This window comes from Pogona vitticeps, chromosome 2, assembly GCF_051106095.1.
Source record: "Pogona vitticeps strain Pit_001003342236 chromosome 2, PviZW2.1, whole genome shotgun sequence".
Classification (NCBI taxonomy): Eukaryota; Metazoa; Chordata; class Lepidosauria; order Squamata; family Agamidae; genus Pogona; species Pogona vitticeps.
The window spans coordinates 134,917,944-134,939,096 of record NC_135784.1 but is presented as its reverse complement, the minus strand read 5'-3'; the positions used below and the strand labels follow the sequence as shown (position 1 = coordinate 134,939,096).

General features: G+C 41.1%; 3 protein-coding genes across 16 annotated transcripts in view; 2 read left to right on the top strand and 1 right to left on the bottom strand.

Moving 5' to 3' along the window:
• LOC110085175 (uncharacterized) overlaps positions 1-13,602 on the top strand; it is a 34,142-nt gene extending 20,540 nt beyond the window's left edge. For 2 of the 5 annotated variants that reach the window (XM_020805073.3, XM_072990531.2), the window contains exons 10-16: positions 476-672; positions 2,154-2,199; positions 2,330-2,395; positions 11,765-11,824; positions 12,090-12,172; positions 12,601-12,695; positions 13,303-13,602. In XM_020805073.3, the coding sequence (XP_020660732.3) occupies positions 476-672; positions 2,154-2,199; positions 2,330-2,395; positions 11,765-11,824; positions 12,090-12,172; positions 12,601-12,695; positions 13,303-13,337 (582 nt within the window). In that variant the 3' untranslated portion in view covers positions 13,338-13,602. Of the gene's footprint in view, positions 1-475; positions 673-2,153; positions 2,200-2,329; positions 2,396-11,764; positions 11,825-12,089; positions 12,406-12,600; positions 12,696-13,302 lie in introns of those variants that run through there. The other 3 variants (XR_012083806.2, XR_002301605.3, XM_078386017.1) reach the window with 3 other exon arrangements.
• Positions 13,599-20,433, bottom strand: H3-3B (H3.3 histone B). 4 transcript variants are annotated; one of them, XM_078386019.1, is made up of 4 exons: positions 20,378-20,433; positions 15,557-15,698; positions 15,079-15,232; positions 13,599-14,965 (listed from the first exon to the last, which is right to left on the bottom strand). In XM_078386019.1, the coding sequence occupies exons 2-4, from the start codon at positions 15,682-15,684 to the stop codon at positions 14,837-14,839; spliced, it is 411 nt and encodes a 136-aa protein (XP_078242145.1). In that variant the 5' UTR covers positions 15,685-15,698; positions 20,378-20,433; the 3' UTR covers positions 13,599-14,836. The 4 variants fall into 4 exon arrangements, with proteins under 4 accessions (XP_078242145.1, XP_078242146.1, XP_020660735.1 ...); XM_078386020.1 differs by having other exon boundaries at positions 20,381-20,433; XM_020805076.3 differs by lacking the exon at positions 20,378-20,433 and adding an exon at positions 16,178-16,379.
• The window catches only part of UNK (unk zinc finger), a 74,664-nt gene continuing 73,635 nt past the window's right edge, over positions 20,125-21,153 (top strand). For 6 of the 7 annotated variants that reach the window (XM_072990529.2, XM_078386015.1, XM_072990527.2 and 3 more), the window contains exon 1: positions 20,125-20,343. In XM_072990529.2, the coding sequence (XP_072846630.1) occupies positions 20,246-20,343 (98 nt within the window). In that variant the 5' untranslated portion in view covers positions 20,125-20,245. Of the gene's footprint in view, positions 20,344-20,621; positions 20,752-21,153 lie in introns of those variants that run through there. The other variant, XM_072990526.2, reaches the window with a different exon arrangement.

Sequence of the window (21,153 nt, the reverse complement as noted above, 5' to 3'; positions counted from 1 at the left end):
GTGTGTAGTGATACGAAAGAGAGTACATGTATGCTCATCTTGCTACTCTCAGCCCAAATGACATTTCAAGTGGCCCTCAGAGTGAAAAGGTGTCTCTACATCCTTTTAATACAAAACCAAATGAACCTTGTTGCACACATCATGGGCCCATTTACGTATCAAGCGTTGGATGTTTGGGTTTCTACAGTCCTAAATCCCTGGTTCTGACCGACAGGCACACCCATTTTCTTATTACAGATACAGTAACAATGATGACCTCTAATGCTGATGTGTGACGTCTGTGATTGTACCTTGTAGTTCTTAAGCATTAGGCATTGAACCAAATAGTAGGGAGTGAACAAGCCTCCACTGTGTCACAGTTCTTGACAGCACACCCATGCTGTTGGGTGGGCAGCGAACAGAAAGAATAAGGGACTGTTGTTGTGTGGCATTTAAATCTTGTTGCTAATTGGCAATCTGCCCTTTTTTCCTTCAGGCTGGGACAGTGTTACAGAAACTGAAGGGCAAGCCGCTGAGTTTTCGCCTAATCCGGTGGAAATGGCATGATGGAGGGATGTACAAGCCTCTGTTGCCCTACCTGAAAATTCTCCGTGAGAAAATTCCCAGCTTCCAGCTCCAGCATGAGCATAAGTGCAAAGAAAAGAGCGAAGCCTGGAGCTTACAGGGAGGCAGGTAGGGGACTGCCCAGAGTGGTGGGCGAAGGCCAAGTGCTTGCAGGCTTCAGGGTCAACAAACTGTAACGAAGGGGATAGCCTTGCATGAATTCAGACCACAGCCTGTGTAGTTTGGTTCCTGAGCTGTTGTACCTGCCCATTCACCTGGTACAGACTGATCACAGGTGTTATGATGAGATACAATGAAACAGTGCTATGTGGCATTTCTGTGGGTTGGAGCAGAAAGTGATATGTATTCAAGGAAAACCGCACGCCTTCCATAGCTCTCCCATTTGGGTCATGAAAGGAGAAGCATGAATGCATAAGTGGGAATTGTGAGGTGAGGAAGAGTTGTCCCAAGGTCAGGCCAGCTAAGGACGTCTCCTTGGTTGTTGTGTCAATAGTAGAAACCTGCTCTTCTCGCATCAAATGCCTGCTCAGTGCCAACGAGTATTAGGAATACTTTTGGTAAAGATAGGGCCAATTAAAATTTAAGGCTAATATCCTGTTGCCTAAAAGCAGAGCTGGCGGGAGATTAAATGCAACATACGCTGGAATGAGAGGGTATTGAAAGCAAGGACAAGCAGATTCAAGAACAGTTTTTACCCAAGTGCAGTATTGAGTTTAAATGCGGGGCCATAAGTTTTTGGTGGACTTTTTAATTGCTGAGAGAAAACGGGGTATCTATATTTGGATGGTGAAAGTTGTGTATATTTTAACTTTTTTTTTGTAGTGTTGTCCAGTTTTACCTCGGGGAAGAGCACCTCATTTCGTTGCACCCACTTGTGAGCGCAATGACAAATAAATTTCTTATGTCTTATGTCTTATGTCTTAATTTGATTCCCCTTCTGTGTGCTCTGTTATCATTACATACATCAATTGTGAATGGCTCATACGTGTTTGAATGAACTCTTGAATAATACCTTGAAACCCGATCTTGTTCCAATCACATCTGTATCAAGAGTGGGCAACTTGTGGTTCTCCAGGTACTATTACACTGCAACTCCTATCAGCTATATCTAGCCTAGTTCATGGGAAAGGATGATGTAAAGCTGCATAGTTCCAAGGTGCCTCCAGAAGAAGCAAATGATAAACCACTTCTGAGTATTCTCTGCCTAGAGAACCCTGAGAAGGGTCGCCATTAGTCAGTATTGATTTGATGCCACATGATTGTTGATGTAATTGTTGTTTGGGAGGCCAACATGTTGCTTATCCTGTTCTGTATTATAAGGAGAGACAGCCATCTGAACGTGCCTGCACCAGTCCCTTGTTGTTACACTGTGTATGTGATATTCAGATGCTGTACTTGTGCTAGTGTCAGACAGCTAGTGTAAACATTTCTTGCGATAGTATAGCCACTCAAAATCATCCAGCAAAGATTTTGTGTGAAGCCAAAAGACTTCAGTGTGCAGCTTCAACCATCTCAAAAACTGTATCTGAGTACATGAAGTGCTGCTCATAGATTTCTTAAACTAATCATCTTGCCTGTTCTCTCCTCAGACTGCTGTACAATTTGCGGTACTTAGGCCAGGTCAATGTAGGAAAGGTGAGACCAAGGGTCTGGATGTTGTTGTTGTTGTTGTTGTTGTTGTTGTTGTTGTTGTTGTTGTTGTTGTTGTTGTTGTTGTTGTTGTTACCTATTTTTATTATAACTTCCTGTTTCTTTCTTTTTTCAGTATGGTGGAAAAGAAGTATTAGACCGTGGGATACCAATGGTTTTAGAGAAACATTTGCCATCACAGGTATGTTCCTGGGTAAGAGTGTTCAAAATGTGCAGACTAGAGTAGGAAGAGATGTACAGTTAAAATGCATGGCAGTGCTTTGCCCTTGCAATCTGGTTGCTTCTTCTTCATTCTTGTTTTCTTGGGAGGAGACAAAACGGAGTTTGACTGGAACATTTCTTTAAAAATTAGCACTTGCTAGAGTGGATCCAAGTCTGGCTGACACAGGAAGTGACCAGAAGTGCTGAAAAACAGGGAGACCAAGTCTTCCTAGGACTTTTACAGTACCAGAGAATATATTGTTACCAAACTAGCGGTAATTCTGGATGATCATCTGGCAACCCTACATTCTTAGATCAATGTTTGGAGCAGATGTAGGACACAGTTGATCTTTTCCAGTCCAGAACCCAAGACAGAAACCAAACATGAAAGTGCACATGCTGTCCAGGAGACAGTGGAATTAAAAGAGCTTCCCTGAAGCTGGAGAAGTAGTTTTTGTTCCTTCTATCTTGAGCAAATGCTCTGAGATAACAAAACAACAATCTTTCCAAAAGGGAAAGAGAACAGAATAGGAGGAAGACGGTTTTGCTTTGACAAATACCAGTTGTTGAAATGTGTGAACATGAGAAAACACATGTTGAATGTGTGCAATTGAATGGTAAGTATTTTTTTTGGAGGGGGGGCATGTAAGTTAATTTTGTACAAGGCACTATGTAGAAGGTAAAATTTCATAACTGGCCTGCCATTTCATAACAAAATATTCAATAGTCGGTCAGTCCAGTACTCAGAGTAATGATGGGTCAATATACAATCTGGTTTTGCTGGGAAGGCAGCATTCTCTTTTCTCTCAGGATATCACATTTCAAGATGCATTACTCTTTCTCCTAGAGCAGGGGCCAGGGAACTTCTTTACCTTTTACCCCCCCCCCCCAAATTTATATACGCCAACATTACCCCCTTGATTCGAAAGGAAGGAAATCATACATTATTTGAATTAAAAATATTATTGAATCTACACAGGCCGTGTACCGAACTAGCAGGAGGCACCAAATTTGATAAAGATGTGCACTATTTTTGCTGGAACACATTGCACTCCAGCCATGGTGTGGTATAGGGAATAGTAAGGTGTCCAACGTGTCTAGCAAGTTGCATTAAATTTTTGCTAGCTCACAGAGGATTTAATCATCATCGGTGGTTGCCAGAGTGGTGTTAGCTATGACATGCTTGCTAGAGACAGCCAACACAGAATTGGAGACTGGGCTTTCCCTACCACTTTAATCATTCTATGTGTGGTGTGCAAAAAGGAACAAGCCAGGCTAAAGGTCATGTCACCCACCCTGGTGCCACAGCCCAATATCAGAGGACTAGTGTGTTTTTTTAATCATCATCAATGGAAAACTCAGCAGTGGCCGGAGGATTGGAAAAGATCAGTCTACATCCCAATCTCAAAGAAGGGAAGTGCCAAAGAATGCTCCAACTACTGTACAATTGCACTCATTTCACACGCTAGCAAAGTTACGCTCAATATCCTACAAGCTAGGTTTCAGCAGTATGTGGACCAAGAACTCCCAGAAGTACGCTGGATTTTGAAGGGGCAGAAGAACTAGAGACCAAATTACTAACATGTGCTGGATTATGGAGAAAGCCAGAGAGTTCCAGAAAAACATCTACTTCTGCTTCATTGACTATGCAAAAGCATGGCAGAAAGTGAGGAGGACTTAAGGAAACCTCTTAATGAGGATGAAAGAGGAGAGCGGGAAAAAATGGTCTGAAGCTCAACATCAAAACAACTAAGATCATGGCCACTGGTCCCATCACCTCCTGGCAAATAGAAGGGGAAGATATGGAAGCAGTGACAGATTTTACTTTCTTGGGCTCCATGATCACTGCAGATGGTGACAGCAGCCACGAAATTCAAAGACAGCTGCTTCTTGGAAGGAAAGCAATGATAAACCTAGACAGCACCTTAAAAAGCCACCCTTCCCCCGCCTTAATTCAAGCTTTCTCTTTTGCTTGCGTGTTCTTTTTCATAGTTTTGAGTCTCTCTCTCTCTCTCTCTCTCTCTCTCTCTCACACACACACACACACACACACACACACACACACACACACACATCCACACTCACCCACCCACCGACCCACCCTCCCTCCCTCCATTTTCTCCATACATTTTCTACATACATTTAAATAAGGTTGATGAAGCCCTTGGTCTCTCGCACCTTCCTTCCCTCCTTAACTTGATCCTTTCCCTCCTCCTGCTTGCATGCAGTCATCTCTGGCGGAAGCAGTCATTCAGAAGCCCCGGATTGATTGATTGCCTGGGGCTATTCCACAGCTGTAACCAATCAAGCAGGCTTATCTCCACTCTCTGAAAGGAGGATTTACAAGTGCCCTGCTGCAACCAAGGAGGTAACAGGGAGAGGTGGCTTACAATTTGAGGCTTGGCTGCAGAGAGTGGGGGTGGGTGAGTGGGAGGTCGGGGGTAGAACTCTGCTCATTACCCCCAGGATTTTCAGTTTTACCCCATTTGGGGTAATTTACCCCTGTTCCCCGACCACTGTCCTAGAGAAACAAGCCTAGCAAACTCTCAGTGCCCTTCCTCGTTAACATGGAGAAAAGAGAGGAATCAATTGGTACTGAGTGTTGCACTTTCATTAACTTATGCATGAAAAGGACAAAATCAAATGATGAAGAATTAGATTAGAAAAAAGAAGTATTTTTCTGGGACACATAAATTTTTATAACTGGCCATGCTAGCTGAGGATGATGGAAGTTGTGTCCAACAGATCTAGAAGGCACTAGCCATTACATTCTCTTCCTCATCAGCAGGTCTCTTAGCTTGGTCCTGGCCTTTCAAATGTAGGTCCTAGTGGCTCTGTCTGCTTCCGCCTCAGTTTTCTTACTCTTGACGTTTTGGTTTACATTCAGCACACATGCTGATATCATGGGACAAGAGAACTTAATCTCGTAGAGTAATCTATTAAATCCCTTATGACAATTGCAGGAAATCACCACATAACCTCTTTGTGAGAGGGATTTTGAAATGGACTGTTGTGCTCTGTTGTTTTAAATGTGTTTTAGTATTGATTTTATTTACCGTTTTTAATATAAATGTTAAATAGTGGGTTCGTGACTCCAAGTTGTAAATCGGCATGCCTTTATTCAGCATTTCTCAGCAACAAGATAAGGTGAAAGATACCAAATGAAACGCACATGCGCATTTATATAACGCTCACCCAAGGAACCGCTTCACTCCCACTAATTACTAACAACCCAACAGCACAGGCCACAACTGCTCCCACAGCTACACTCACTGCATAACAATGATACAGTGGTGCCTCACTTGACAATGTTAATTCATTCCAGCGAAATCGCTGTAGAGCGAAAACGTCGTAAAGCGAAATAAAAAAGCCCACTGAAATGCATTGAAAACCTTTCAATGCATTCAAAACCTTTCAATGCATTCCAATGGGCTGAATAACTCACCGTCCAGCGAAGGTCCTCCATAGGGGCAGCCATTTTCGGTGCCTATAGAGCGAGGAATCTGTCCAAAAACACAGCGGGGAGCCATTTTGAGCAGCCGGCAGCCATTTTGAAAACCCGACAATCAGCTGTTTTGATCATCGTAATGCGAAGAATCGGTTCCTGAAGCACGGAGCTGATCATCGTCAAACGAAAAAACCCCATTAAAACATTATTTTGCGATTGCAATTTCGATCGCAAAAACATCACCGTGAAGCGGATTCGTCATTATACGGGGTAATCGTTAAGTGGGGCACGATGGTACTTGTTTAATTCTTTTTAAATATTTGTACCATACTGTTTTTAGTTTTTGTATATTGTTCTTTTAATGATATAAGCCACCTTGGGTCCTTTTTAAGGAGAAAGGCGGGACAAAAATATTTTAAATAGCCAATAATACACACACACACACATCTGTGGTCATAATAAGTTTCAAACACTCTGTAGGGTCGTCTAAGGGCACAAATAGCCAGTCAAATTATTGTGGGCAAGATCATACTAAACAGGGTCGCTTCAAAGTGCAATTTGATATTTAGCACAATCCTTGCATCCACACGCAAGCAATAGAATGTTTGGGGACAAGAAATCATCGTCGTCATTTAGTCGTTTAGTAGTGTCTGACTCTTTGTGACCCCATGGACCAGAGCACGCAAGGCCCTCCTGTCTTCCACTGCCTCCCAGAGTTGTGTCAAATTCATGACACTGTCTAACTATCTCATCCTCTGTTGTCCCCTTCTCCTCTTGCTTCACACTTTCCCAACATCAAGGTCTTTTCCAAGGAGTCTTCTCTTCTCATGAGATGGCCAAAGTACTGGAGCCTCAGCTTCAGGATCTGTCCTTCCAGTGTACACTCGGGGTTGATTTCCTTTAGAATTGATAGGTTTGTTCTCCTTGCAGTCCAGGGGACTCTCAAGAGCCTCCCCCAGCACCACAATTCAAAGGCATCAGTTCTTCGGCGGTCAGCTTTCTTTATGGTCCACCACTCACTTCCATATATCACTACAGGAAAAACCATAGCTTTGACTATTCGGACTTTTGTTGGCAAGATGATGTCTCTGCTTTTTAAGATGCTGTCAAGGTTTGTCATCGCTTTCCTCCCAAGAAGCAGGCATCTTTTAATTTCGTGGCTGCTTTCACCATCTGCAGTGATCATGGAGCCCAAGAAAGTAAAATCTGTCACTGCCTCCATATCTTCCCCTTCTATTTGCCAAGAGGTGATGGGACCAGTGGCCATGATCTTAGTTTTTTTGATGTTGAGTTTCAGGGCGTTTTTCGCACTCTCCTCTTTCACCCTCATTACAAGGTTCTTTAGTTCCTCCTCACTTTCCGCCATCAGAGTGGTATCATCTGCATATCGGAGGTTGTTGATATTTCTTCCTGCAATCTTAATTCCAGCTTGGGATTCCTCCAGTCCAGCCTTCCGCATGATGTATTCTGCATATAAGTTAAATAAGCAGGGTGACAATATACAGCCTTGTCGTACTCCTTTCCCGATTTTGAACCAATCAGTTGTTCCATATCCAGTTCTAACTGTTACTCCCTACTTTAGCATTCCAATCCCCTAGAATGAGAAGAACATCTTTCCTTGGTGTCAGTTCTAGAAGGTGTTGTAAATCTTCATAAAATTGTTTAATTTCAGTCTCCTCAGCAATGGTGGTTGGTGCATAAACTTGGATTATTCTGATGTTAAAAGGTCTGCATTGGATTCGTATTGACATCATTCTATCAATTTTGAGATTATATCCCATTACAGCTTTTCCCACTCTTTTGTTGACTACGAGAGCTAGTCCATTCCTTCCACGGGATTCTTGCCCACAATAGTAGTTATGATAATCATCTGAGTTGAATTCACCCATTCCTGTCCATTTTAGTTCACTGATGCCCAGGATGTCAATGTTTATTCTTGCCATCTCCTGTTTGACCACATCCAGCTTACCAAGGTTCATAGATCTTACATTCCAGGTTCCTATGCAGTATTTTTCTTTGCAGCATTGGACTTTCCTTTCATTTCTAGGCACATCCACAGCTGAGCATCCTTTCGGCTTTGGCCCAACCACTTCATTAGCTCTGGAGCTACTTGTACTTGTCCTCCGCTCTTCCTCAGTAGCATGTTGGACGCCTTTCAACCTGAGGGGCTCATCTTCCAGCGTCATATCTTTTAGCCTTTTGTTTCTGATCATGGGGCATTCTTGGCAAAGATACTGGAGTGGCATTGCCAGTCCCTACTCCAGGTGGATTGCGTTTAGTCGGAACTCTCCACTATGTCCTGTCCGTCTTGGGTGGCTCTGCACGGCATAGCCCGTAGCTTCTCTGAGTTACTCAAGCCCCTTCGCCACAACAAGACAGCAATCCATGAAGGGGCAAGAAATCATACCACACCCCAAAGCTGACCCTATTTAGTCTATTCCTCTCTCTCAATCTCCATTCCCCCACATTTTCCATAGGGAGCAGGTGGATTGGTAGGTAGGTAGGTACCACTGCATTGGCTTGCCATGAAAATAAGACAGCACTGCTTCTTCTTCTGTTACCCCCTCAGTAGGGAGTCAGGGCAAGCTGGATTTTTTTTCATTTATTGGTAGATGACATATCACTTAATTGACTTTTGGCCTTCAGTTTCTTTCTTAAAGGCTCCCAATTTTAGCTATGCCCATATTCAATTATCATGCTTTCCATCAATATTTCTCAGGTGTTGTCCATGTAGTGGTTTATTTTCCCAATTGTTTATTTTCAGATGGTTGTTTCGTATATTGAGCTTTTGTTTTTGTTGTTTTCAAAAATTCTCCATTTTCATTGCCTTAATTTTTCTCTACTTGTACTAATATAATCATTTAGGCTTATTTTTCCTCCTCTGCTACATGCTGTATTTGCCTCCATTTTTTTGTGGTAAATATGATTTGTCTACATCACTTTTTGGATATAATGCTTGATTGCTTTGTCATTAGTTTCCATGTTTTTCGTTTCTTCTAATTCATTTTAGGTCCAGTCTATTATTCCAGCTGGATGTCTAATTACTGGAACTGACCGTGTGTTTATGGCTTTGATTGTATTTCCACCATTTAATTTTAAGATTTTCTGCAGTCTTTTGATATATTCCCTTTCTGTCAGTTCTTTAACTTTTGTGTGCAGAATATTATCTGCTTCTAGTATTTCGAGGTACATATTTATAAATTTCATCAGTGGATAGTGATTTTATAATATTGCATTTTAAAAACTCTATTCCATCTAGGTTTTGGATCTTGCCACTGTGTAAAGACAGAGTTGCACATTTGTCAATTCCAAATTTCATATGAATATTTTCACTAAATATTTTCACTGTGTTCAGCAGTGATTTTTAAAAAATCCCTGTAGAACTTTTTGCATATGGTTTTAGATCATCCATGTATAGCAGATGATTGACTTTTCCTGTTTGTTTTGAAATATGGCAGTCCAATCCAGTTTGATTTAAAACTATTGACATGGGGATTAGTGAAATGTTGAAACAGCAGTGGTGACAAAGAATCCCCTTTAAATATTCCTCTTTTGATGCCAACTTCATCAGTTTCTTCACCATAGGCCAAGAAGACAATTTCCCATTTTTCCATGTTTTTCTATCATCATCATCAAAAATAAAACAAGAATGTCAAAGGGACCTATTATAGTTTTTCCACTCTTACCAGGCCATCAGTTTCTCTGGTATTTTTAACTCTGGACAAACGCTGGCTCCATGGCTTGGAAACGGGGATGAGTCGGACATGACTGGACTAAATGTCAAGGGGAACCTTTACCTTTTTAAAATTTAACTTTGGATGTATTGAATCATCACAGAAAATTACCATGGTACCAAATGATAATTTATAACAAGTAATTGAGCACAGTGCTTATGCTGAGAGGCTCTAGAAATGCTGTCGGATTAAGTCAAAACTGTATGAGGTAGATGAGCTTTTCTTTCCTACATTTGTAGGATGAAGTTGGTTGTTGTTTCTTAAAGGCAGGATTGAATCAAAAACAATCGGAGCATTTGTTTGCAAATACTACTAAGCTTACAAGACAGTGATGCTTGTAGTTTATATCAATGATGATATGAAATGTGTACATTTCTTGGTATTTAAATAGAGGTAGAATTTAGCATTTTCATAGTCTTAATGAACATATGGACAGCTTGAGCATCTTACACATCTACAACTTGATTCTAGTTTCATCTAGTCTGTATGGTCAAAAGCAGCCCAGCTGTGAATTCCTAACGTTCAGGTTTACTGGGCTTTTCTGAATGCCTGATCCTTCCAGCAATGAAGTTGCTTAAGTGGTTCAAAACCACCATAGATGCACCGGGACACCATGAATTGGATCTAGACTCGTCAGCCTTAGAACAGATCTACAGAAATCCATTGGATTTGGGGGTCCAGTGCGTTCTGTTGTAAACATGATTTTGGATCCAATCCCTGCTATGCCAGGGTTGTTAACATACCCAGGGCTCCAGCAAGGCAAAAATATGCTGCTGTATTGATTAAAACCACCATCTCTGGATGTACTGTTGCAATTTCACATAAAACTGTTACAAAATACAGCATAGCCAGAATAAGGATTATGGAACTCTTTTGCCACTGAAGAACTGTGTCTTTCTAATGCAACTGTGAACTCTGTGTGATGGCTAGCAATGTGTAAACAGGGCAAACATTCCACTTGCCTCAACCAAGATACTTTTGTAGCTGCACTCTAGTTGTTGTCATTATTAAGTATATTCTGATACTTTGGGTACAACAAAAACAAAATGGTTATTTTTGCTTAGCCTTTTAAAGAAATACAGTGGGGTCTTGACTTGAGAACTTAATCCGTATTGGAAGGCGGTTCTCAAGTCAAAAAGTCTGTAGGTCAAGTCTCCATTGACCTACAGTGCATTGAAAACCGATTAATCCCGTAACAGGCCGTTTTTGTTCCATTTTGGTTTTTTTCTGGTCTGTAAATCAATTCTCAGGCTGCAAGTCAAACCTAAATTTTGCAGCCAGAGAAGTCTGTAACTCAAAAAGTCTGTAAGTCAAGCCATCTGTAAGTCAAGGGTCCACTGTACCACCTTGTAAATAATTCTGTGGGGCAGGCACCCAATTCATGCTCTGCTTTCTCAGCTCCTTTGTCTAGTGCCAAACTACCTGCCACTAAACAGTTGAAAATGAACAGGTGTCCAATAGCCAGTTGTTTCAATGTGCTAAAGAAACCCAGCCATGTCCATTCTAGGTACTCTACATGGCTGTTTCCCTGGGTAGCTCACAAATAACCATGTGTATCTTGGATGATACTGATGCTGAGGTGACTTCATCCCCTTTCAGCATGTTTTTATTCAGCTCAGGTGAGAGCTGAATTACAAGGCTTGGATGGTATATCCAAGGAAATCTGATATTAAATCCTGGATGTACCGGCTCTTTATCATCCTGAATAAATTTTGTTAAATCTTAATGGGCCAGATGCTGTTTTAAGGTTGTAAAACAGAAATGCTAAAAAAAAGTGTAGGAGTGGAAGTTTATGCAATTACTTTCAAGGGAAATGTCTGCCAAAATGGTTACACTGTTAATTCTTTGAAACGTATGCTTCTTAAGTGACTCCACTGAGGCTATCGCTATGGCCAGTGGTTCTTAACCTTTGTTACTCGGATGCTTTTGAACTGCAACTCCCAGAAACCCCAGTCAGGACAGCTGGTGGTGAAGGCTTCTGGGAGTTGCAGTCCAAAAACACCTGAGTAACCCAAGGTTAAGAACCAGTGGCTATGGCTATTTATGCACCTAATTGTACGTAAAAGGAAGGCAGAAAATTGCCATGGAGAAAGTCTGAGAACGCAGCAGCACTCAAACCTTAACTTGTCCTTTATCAATATCTAGTAATAGTCTGTATTTCCCACAGGTGGTTTTATTTGATGTCAAAGAAACAGAGGTCCTTGTTCTACAAAAACCTACTTCAAAGGTTAGAATACTTTTATTGCACCTGTGGCTGTATTTAAATCTTTTGTCCCTTCTAATAATATTGATATAATACAATTCATGTATTTTTTATACAGAACAGAAATGTGTATTAAAATGTGAACTTTGCTTAAAAATACTATATGTATCTAAATATTTTATTTTAGACCTATACTTTCAAGTACTGTAATGATATGGTACCTACATAAACACTTAGCAAATGAGCGTAATAATAAGTTCCAAGCCAACAACTGTTATTATGTTGCCAGGTTCTCTTCTCGTTTCCTTATACAGACATTTCCTGTGTGGGAAGGCGTTTGGACAACAGTAAAATCTTTGCTTTCTGCACTGTGTAAGTTTGAATACACACCAGTATCAGCATTTTTTTCTCGCTATGTTACTGGCAGTTTGCTGTTTAATGAACAGGGTACTGACCAATTTTACAAGTTTTGCATATAATTCAGTATTTGTTCTATAATCAATATAAAAATGTAACCTGATTTCTCTACCAGTTTCTAGGAACCTTTTTAAAAACATATCTTTACCATATCTTTCCTTCTAATATGGAATAAAATCCTCACCCTAGGGAACTTTAGATTTTTTGAGAAACTGTGACCTGCGCTGATAATCTGTAACTCAACTCACCTCACTTGTCAGTCGAGTTCATGTTGCTCAAAAGATGAGCAATGAGGCAGAAAGAACTAAAATTTGAAGTCTGTCAGAAGCATATTGGCTTAAAATTGGCTATGAACTAGTGTCATCAATACTTCCTTTATGCAGGACTTCACCAGAGTCTCAAGAAAATAGTACTTTTGAGTGCTGTGTGTTTGAAGCAAACTCTGAAGAAGAAAGTGAGGAAATAATCAACAGGATTGGTAAGAACATTACATTCTTTGGATTAGTTTTCAGCAATAAGTGACGTCCCATTATATCCCGCTTATATCCAATGGTGCCAGTCACCAGAATGGCTACTTTTAATACAATTAAGGCCCTTACTGAAACAAACCTGGTCTGGAAGAGTGACGGACTCCACACAGCGGATTGGGGAGGGGGCACTGAAGTTGTATTGCATGGGAGGAACTGTGCTCAATATGTTGGACATTACCCAAGTATACTTTGTCATGGATATATAGCTAATAATTTTACAAGGTTGCAGCTACTATTATGACAGGTTTTCCAATAATTAATGGTGTATATTAAAATATAGGCCAACTTTATTTTGGGGACAAAAATGTAAGAAAACCCAAGTGTGTTAAAACAGCAGCTTCACAGTCCTATTGTATGAGAACACAAGGGTTTCAAAAGTTTTTTGTTCAGCATTCACCCCATATATAGGATTTAAAATAATGTCCACAAGCTATCATAATCTAAAAAGTATGTTGAGAATGTTAGTTTTTCCCATTCACACTACTACAGCAGCATGTTACTTCCAAGTTGAAATTTCAGATAAAGTATTTTAAGAGTTGTAACTTGTTTCCTTAGGTGCTGGATTTAAACATACGGAATGGTTTGTCTAGTAAGACATGTGCAGTTCTACTGCTGGGCATCTGCCAATGACCTACTTTTGGGAGTGCCAGTGGCCTGCAAGGCCTAGTTTCAGTCAGTGATGCCTGGCAGACCTCAGCAGCTCTTGGATTAAGAAGTTATCTGGAATGGATCGGAATTGTGCATTGGAAATAATGTTTTGGATGCTTCTACCGAAGAGTCATATTTTTACTACTTTTTCCATGTTTGCAGTGACACTTTCAACATTTGGAATAAAACCCAAGCTAAGGCTGTGAATTTGTACAGTTTGTATTAACCAAAATTTCTACATTGCAAATGAGATGTTTGATATAAGTCAAGCAACAAAATAGTACTTACTGCACAGAACAGTTCAATTTCTCAAAGCAAGCGCAACACTGTACTTTTAATTCCCGTTTTAAGTAAAAGCTTGCAAGAAAACACACACTTAAATACAAGCACTTTCATCTCCTCCCAGGACCCACTGCCAGCAACCTGAACAAGGGCCTCCACCAAGGGATTGTCTTACTTCAATTAAGTTATAAATAGCCTCAAATTTTAGATAATATATAGTATAGTGTTGTATTTCAAAGATCAAAAGCACAGATGTTAGCACAAGATAAGCTTTAAAAGGACTTGGAATGCAACAAAGTTGCAGTTTTTTTACAAAATAAAAAATAAGAATCAGCAATTGCCCTACAGTTACAGCCAGTGTTTATACCACCCAAGTAGGACAAAAACATTACTGTTGTAAGCTAGAAATATTGCTAAATTCTCACTGTCTCTAAATTACTCTGATGGTAATAAGAAACTTAAACTATCTTAGTTCACATAACTACTGTAATATTCTTGTTACTGGGATTTTATTCAAAGCAGTAAACAGGCTTAAGAATTATATAGCATAAAGCATACTGTTTTCCCCACAACAATAACGAGACTTCTTATGTGAATGTAAAACATTTAATTTAAAAATGTTGACACTACAATATATAAAATAGCTATTATAAATGCACATAGTGTATTCTATAGCTGCCAGGTTTACGTTTTAAGGAAACTGTAAGTTACACTGTGGTTAAGACTTGTAGTTTACCCTTCTGAAAGTCCATTCAATCACAGTGGTGTATGGTCAGACTTAACAGCCCCAATTGTTAAACACTTGGATCAAGTTATTACCAGTTTTATTGCAAAAGGACCCTGTACACATTTATATCAATTCTAGTACCTTACAATTTTAGCTACCCAACAAGTCATTAACATACAGAAACATGCATGAAAAGCAAGAAAGATCACCCATCCCTTCTGCATATTAGCAACTTGTCACTGTTGAGCAACAAGGCTCACATCACTGAGTTTTATGTGAACAGTCACTTTTAGCATTCATCCTGAGTGAAAGATGGAATGACTTAAGTACAAATGTAACATATTATAAACAATTTCATACAAAAAAAGTCACAAATTGAAACCAAAGTATTTTACAGAATTTACTACAAAACACAATAAAAACTGCCTCCACTCAAGCCCTCTCCCCCCGTATCCTACGAGCCAACTGGATGTCTTTGGGCATGATAGTAACTCTCTTGGCATGGATGGCACACAGATTTGTATCTTCAAAGAGCCCCACCAAATATGCTTCACTAGCCTCCTATTACAAAACAAAAACAGACACCGTTAGAAGCCACACATCAACCAAGCAATTCCCTCTTTCCCCAGCACTCAACTGAAGTATCTACATTAAGTCTTGGAACACAACCATACCTGCAGTGCACCGATGGCTGCACTCTGGAACCTCAAATCTGTTTTAAAGTCTTGGGCAATTTCCCTGACCAACCTCTGGAATGGAAGTTTGCGAATCAGAAGTTCTGTTGACTTTTGATAACGACGAATCTCACGCAGTGCCACAGTACCAGGCCTAAAAATTAACAGGAATATAAATGCATTAAAAAGCAACAACAGTGTAACATTATCTAACAATCTAATACTTTCTCAATACAGATTCTTTATCAAAAGCATTAATGAGAACAGGATCTGATGCAGCCTATCACGCCAGCTGATCTATCACAGGGCATTTCCAGGACACCAATCTATGGCTTATAGCAAAACTACTGTATACCCAACGTAAGCCAATTGTGATGCAACAGCGCCCCCATCTTTGTAAGATGCCTATTTTCCACAGATGCACTTCTAGGCCTCAAATAATCCAAACTCCTGCAAACACATTTCCCCCACAAATTACCTGTAGCGATGAGGTTTCTTGACTCCACCGGTAGAGGGAGCACTTTTCCTAGCAGCTTTGGTAGCCAACTGTTTACGTGGAGCTTTGCCACCGGTGGATTTACGGGCAGTCTGCTTGGTACGGGCCATTTCCCCTTATGTTTCTAGAGCCAGAAATAAATGATGCAATACGGAATTACCACCATTAGTCATCACAAGTACGTTGCAGACAAAATTATTTGTCCTGCCACGTCTGCTTATACTAGCTCCCCGGGGATAAGCCTCGGAGGCCCATCAGCCGCCCCAGATGTTCACAGGCTGACGTGGGCAATGAGCCAAGGCAGGCCGTTTCTTCCCCCTCCCCCCCACGGAAAAGCCTCGAGCTATTGCCCGCCCACTTTCAACAGTACACAGAAATATATCATTCCCCCCCACCTCCTATATCGTATCTCTCCCCAATAATTAAGCGACCACTAACACGGCCGTTATTTCCTCTCTAAACCAAAGGAACGACAACGAAGCAAAATCAATGCTTCTCCCATCCATTAAGAAGCGCTCCCCAAGAAGTCAAGCACCTTCTTTACCCCATTCCGTAAAATTATCATTCCACCCAGAGCCGAAACTCACTTTTCAGGACAGATACCTTAAATACACTTCCGCACTAAACAGCCTCTCTCTGCAACCTCCACCTTCTCGAAGGCGCCTGTAACTGTCCCCTCCCCGACGCGGGGACACGGAATATATAGCGGGAGGTGGCCAAGAACGTTATGACCTCACAATATAGAGACGCAGCGCGCAGAGCTATTGGCGTCCGCGTCCGCCGGCGCCGTGACGCCAATTGACACAAAGGCCGTTTTCCCGGATTTCGCACTTGATTGGATGAAAGCTCGACAGCCGATTGGCGGTTAAAGCAGCACCCTGATTGGCTATCACGAGTTGGACCAAACCAATTGGAATTGTAGCAAAGCTCCGGGCTCTGATTGGATGACAGAAAACATAGTTTGGATCCTTGTTTTTGTTGCAAAGCTCCACAATAGAAAGTCAATGGGAAAGAAAAGCAGTCCGTTTTGAGTGTCCCAGCCTGGATGGGGAGGGCAATGTGGGAAAATAGCGCGTTACAAATGGGGAGATGGAGGATCCAGCAGTGATAACATAATTTAGGAAAAGTCATAGTCGCATGTGATAAAATAAATGGTCAGCTGCTTCTGCAGCTACCCAAGTATTCTATCTAATGTGTATTTACTGTTCCTCTTCATTTACAAGCTAACAATAATTTATTAAATAATATTTCACCAACCATAACTTACAATGTCATTTTACAATATCTTAACAGCTGGAATTAGAATACTGCAGGCTTATTAAACTCTTCATCACAATAGATTAGAGAAAATATAAACATTTAGTGGGAAAAATTAATTGTTTTTTTCAAAAAACCTAATCCACTATCTAACACTATTCTGTGGTCTAGGTGAACTGCATCTTCAGATAATTTCATATAGCAAGAAAGAGCTTGGTATACATTTGCAAAGAATATTTAAAAAATAAGAAAAGCACCTATTCTGTAGATATGTTAATTGATTTCAACTTGAATGTAGAGATTCACTGCAGCTTCTATGAATAAGGGACTTATGCTACAGCTTAGTGTAAAACATACAAAACTATAGGACATCATAGACAGCACTATTAATGTGCTTCATATACTTTGTAATACACAAAGTGAATCCCAAATTAAAGGAAGAAAATACAGTATATCCATTCCAATAAAACTCTTACTTTATTTAGTAAGTTTGATATATTAATTCTCATGTTGATGGTGGTTTGCTACACAAGCAAAGAAAGCAGGCTATGAAGGCAGACATTAAACTGTTTAGATCTCATGAAACCAATCAGAGTTTTTATTTGTTTGGCTATCTTTTAAACTGAGGACAGATTTCTGTCAAACAAGAATCAATTTCCACACATCTCATCTTATATGTTTTAATTATAGTCTTTCTACAATCAAGCTGAAATTTACACTAAAATGATAGACCATATACTGTACATCTACTGAGCCCTATTACCATTGGATCACAGGACTTGAATTACACTGCCCTTATTAACATCCTATGTATGGTATAGAATAATGTCATATTAATTTATATTTGTAAAAACCTTTAAAAGGATATGAAGAAATGTCATTAACAGTAAGCAACATATTTTATTGTAATATATCATCATGCAGAAGACAAATACATTCTATTAAAGTTAAAGTCCTATGCCCTTTTAAGTTTCCATTAGAAAAACACAGTACACTGACCCCAATTCTACTTATGAATTAAATATTACAACCCTAAGATTTTAGTTTTACAGGACAGATTTGTTTGGTTTTTGTTTTGTTTTTTGGTAAAGTTGTTCACAGAATTAGTTTCCACTGAGAGAAAATGAAGGCCTATAAGCTTTGGTGTATGCGTTATGACTAATGTAAATGTTGTATCTTTGTTTTGGTTATTTCTGTATTGTATGTTTGATTTTTGTTACACATTGTTTTCAAGTCTTTTGATCCAAATGGTTTATAAATATTTCTTAATCAAATAAATATGAGCTCCTTGTAGTATCTATACATTGTGATTGAATGAAATATATATACTAAACAACAAATGGTTAAACCAGTGCAGAGTGAAGACTTGCATTTACAAGATTAATAGAAATGACCTTTCATTTTCTTTAGTAATAAAGCTGGTAAGAAGTTCATTATTTTGGTAAAGCAATAAGTCACTAAGCACATTTTGTTGCAGAGAGCTGAGGACTGGGGTCAATGATTCCAGCACAAAGACAAGGGGAACCTAGTCTTTGTCCCACGCATCCTTCATCACTGGTGCTTTAAAGTACTGTAGCTATTGCAAAGAATGAGAGAATTACAGTGGGATGAGGAGATGCAATCAGTTCCTTTCATCCTCCCAGCCAACAGACCCTCACTACTAACATCACCCAGCAAAGCTTTGCCCTGTTTCATGCAGGACCATGTGGGCTGAAAGCCTCTAAGTGTACCACAAATACAGTACAGCACAGCTGTACCTTGGACTATAATCAGTTACAAAGAGGCAAAAATAGGATATGTGATTCCTAATACTGCATTCACTCCTAGCCTCCAGCAGTTAAAGGTCAGGCTAGGATAACAAAATTTATCAGCAACATTGTAACAGAAATACTACAGAGATACTAAGAGAAAGGTTTGGAGCAGACTTTCTTTAGGGCTTCTAAAGAAGCTTTGGTCAGCTCCATCCTAATAATGTTTACTTGGAAAAAGGTCAAATTGACAAGTCAGTTCATTTCTAAATAAACTTGGAAGAAGGCAAATAGTAAAATATTACATCTTATATACCCTTTAAACTTCACTGAATTAATACAGTATGACTTACAGTGTGCATACAAATGGACTATATAAAATTAGTCCAATATGGTTTAACACTGGCTGGCTCAGTGCTTTAGGTATCTGGCTGTGGAGCCATACATTGGGAGTTTTGATTCCCCACTGTGCCTCCTGGGAGAAGAGTCAGCCTGTGTAGTCATGGCCAAATTGCATGGTCCCAAGGCACTCCCAGAAGGAGGGAATGGTAAACCATTTCTGAGTATTGTACACCTAAAAAACCCTCGGTTGCCATAAGCGGGAACCAACTTGACAGCATGCAAATATTATTTAATACGGATGAACAGGGAATGACACAAAATATCCATGCCATTGCTTAACCATATTTTAAGATACACATGCCACTGCATAGTTGTAGCAATTATGAACAATTAGTGAAGTATACTGAATAGAATGATGGACAAGGACTCTAGAAAACAGGATCTGAATCTTCACTTGGGCCATGGAAACTCAAAGGGAGGGGGCTGGAACTGATAAAACCACTCCTTAAATATCTCACTTAGTATTGCAAATATTTCTAGAGAGGTGGCTAAGTTAAATAGATGGAGCACAAGTAGTGAACAGTTTAATGAGAATTAAGGACTAAAATATGTCATCAAGTAAAGCTTTTAAGTTTTAGAGTGCTTCATCAGATGCAACAGACAATAGCTGATCAAAATACAAAAGCAAACATCAAAATATTATACAGAAAGAATTCAGTCTAACGAACTCTTTTCAGCTCCCCAGCTTCATTTTCTACAGAAATTAGAAAATATATATATTCTGTTATATTTTCCATCTCGTTATATACATGTTTTCTACTTAATCTTCAAAAGGCGGTAACACGAATCCTTAAACCTGAAATCCTATATGCACTCGCTAGGAAGTAAGCTTCCTCTAATAACACTTACTGCCACATAAACCTCATTACTGTCGAGTTGTTAACAGTTTACGCGCGACTATGTTTGTTCAAATGGCTTGAAGCGTATATGGTACCCGATACACCCGCTCGATCGCAGCCCAATCGAGGAATTCCTCAGGACTACAATTCCTATAAAGCCTGACGCTCTTGCACCATTCCGTGCAGCGACAGCAGGTCACCTCCGGGAGTTGTAGTTTTAAGGGCCGGAAGCCCAGCAAAAGAAAAGGGGGACTTTCCGCCATCACCGGGACTACACCCCCCAGCATGCTTTGGGTAACCCGGGGCGGTAATGGCGGCGGCTGCGCCTGCGCATTGCGGTCTCCGTGCGGACCGCGCAGAGTGAATAATAAAGCTCTCCTCCTCGGTGGTAGCGGGCGGTGGAGGAGGGAGCGGAAGGCAGGAACATGTCGAAGGGCCCGGTAACGGCCGGGCCTCCTGCGACCGGGCCGGTGGCGCCCGCCAGCGCGCTCCAGGCGCAGCCCGAGAAGCCGCAGCACTACACGTACGTAGCGAGAACACCCGCAGCCGCCACTTACTACTACTACTGCTGCTGCTGCTGCTGCTGCTGCTGCTGTAGCCGCCGCCGCCGCCGCACCCCTCCGCCCGCGCGCTCCACACGCTTGACGTCAGCGGGCAGCGTGCAGCACGCGCGCACGGAAAGCTGCGGCCCACCCGGAACCGGCTGGAACCGGTCGCGGCCGGCCTGGGCCGGTGGAATGCCGCCCGAGTGGGAGGGGGCGGGGCAGGCGCTGACATCCCCTGGCGCTTTTTCTCGTGCGGGCGCGCGCTCCGCCACCCTGCGTGCAGTTACACACACACCCCCCCCCAGAGGAGGCTGAGGCGCGCCCTGACCAGGATGCGTCGCGCCTTGCGCACCTCAGGGTTCCTCTGGCCCAGAGATGGCCTTCGGGTAGGGTAGGGTAGGGGGTCTACGGGCTCCCTCTTCTCTCCCTCGCCTTTCTCTCCCTCCCAGGTCTTCTCCTGGTTCGTCTCTCTCTCTCTCTCTCCCTTTCCCCGCCAGCCGTTATCCTTCCGCCTGTTATGCTAATGCCTTGTCCCATATCCGCAAGCAAGATGGTTTGGGATGCCTCTTGTTGAAAGAATCAAGTGATCTATGTACGCACTATATATGTAGTTTTTTTTTTTAAACCCATTCTGCTCAGTTATTTGTGGACGGTTAATGGTTCTGGGCTTGTCATGAAAACACAAAAGAGTTTCCGTTATTTATCGAAAAGTCTTTCCTGCAACAAGAGATTTTTTTTTTAAAAAAGTCCTGTGCAAAGAGATTGTGCCTTCCCTTGCTGAGACCTAT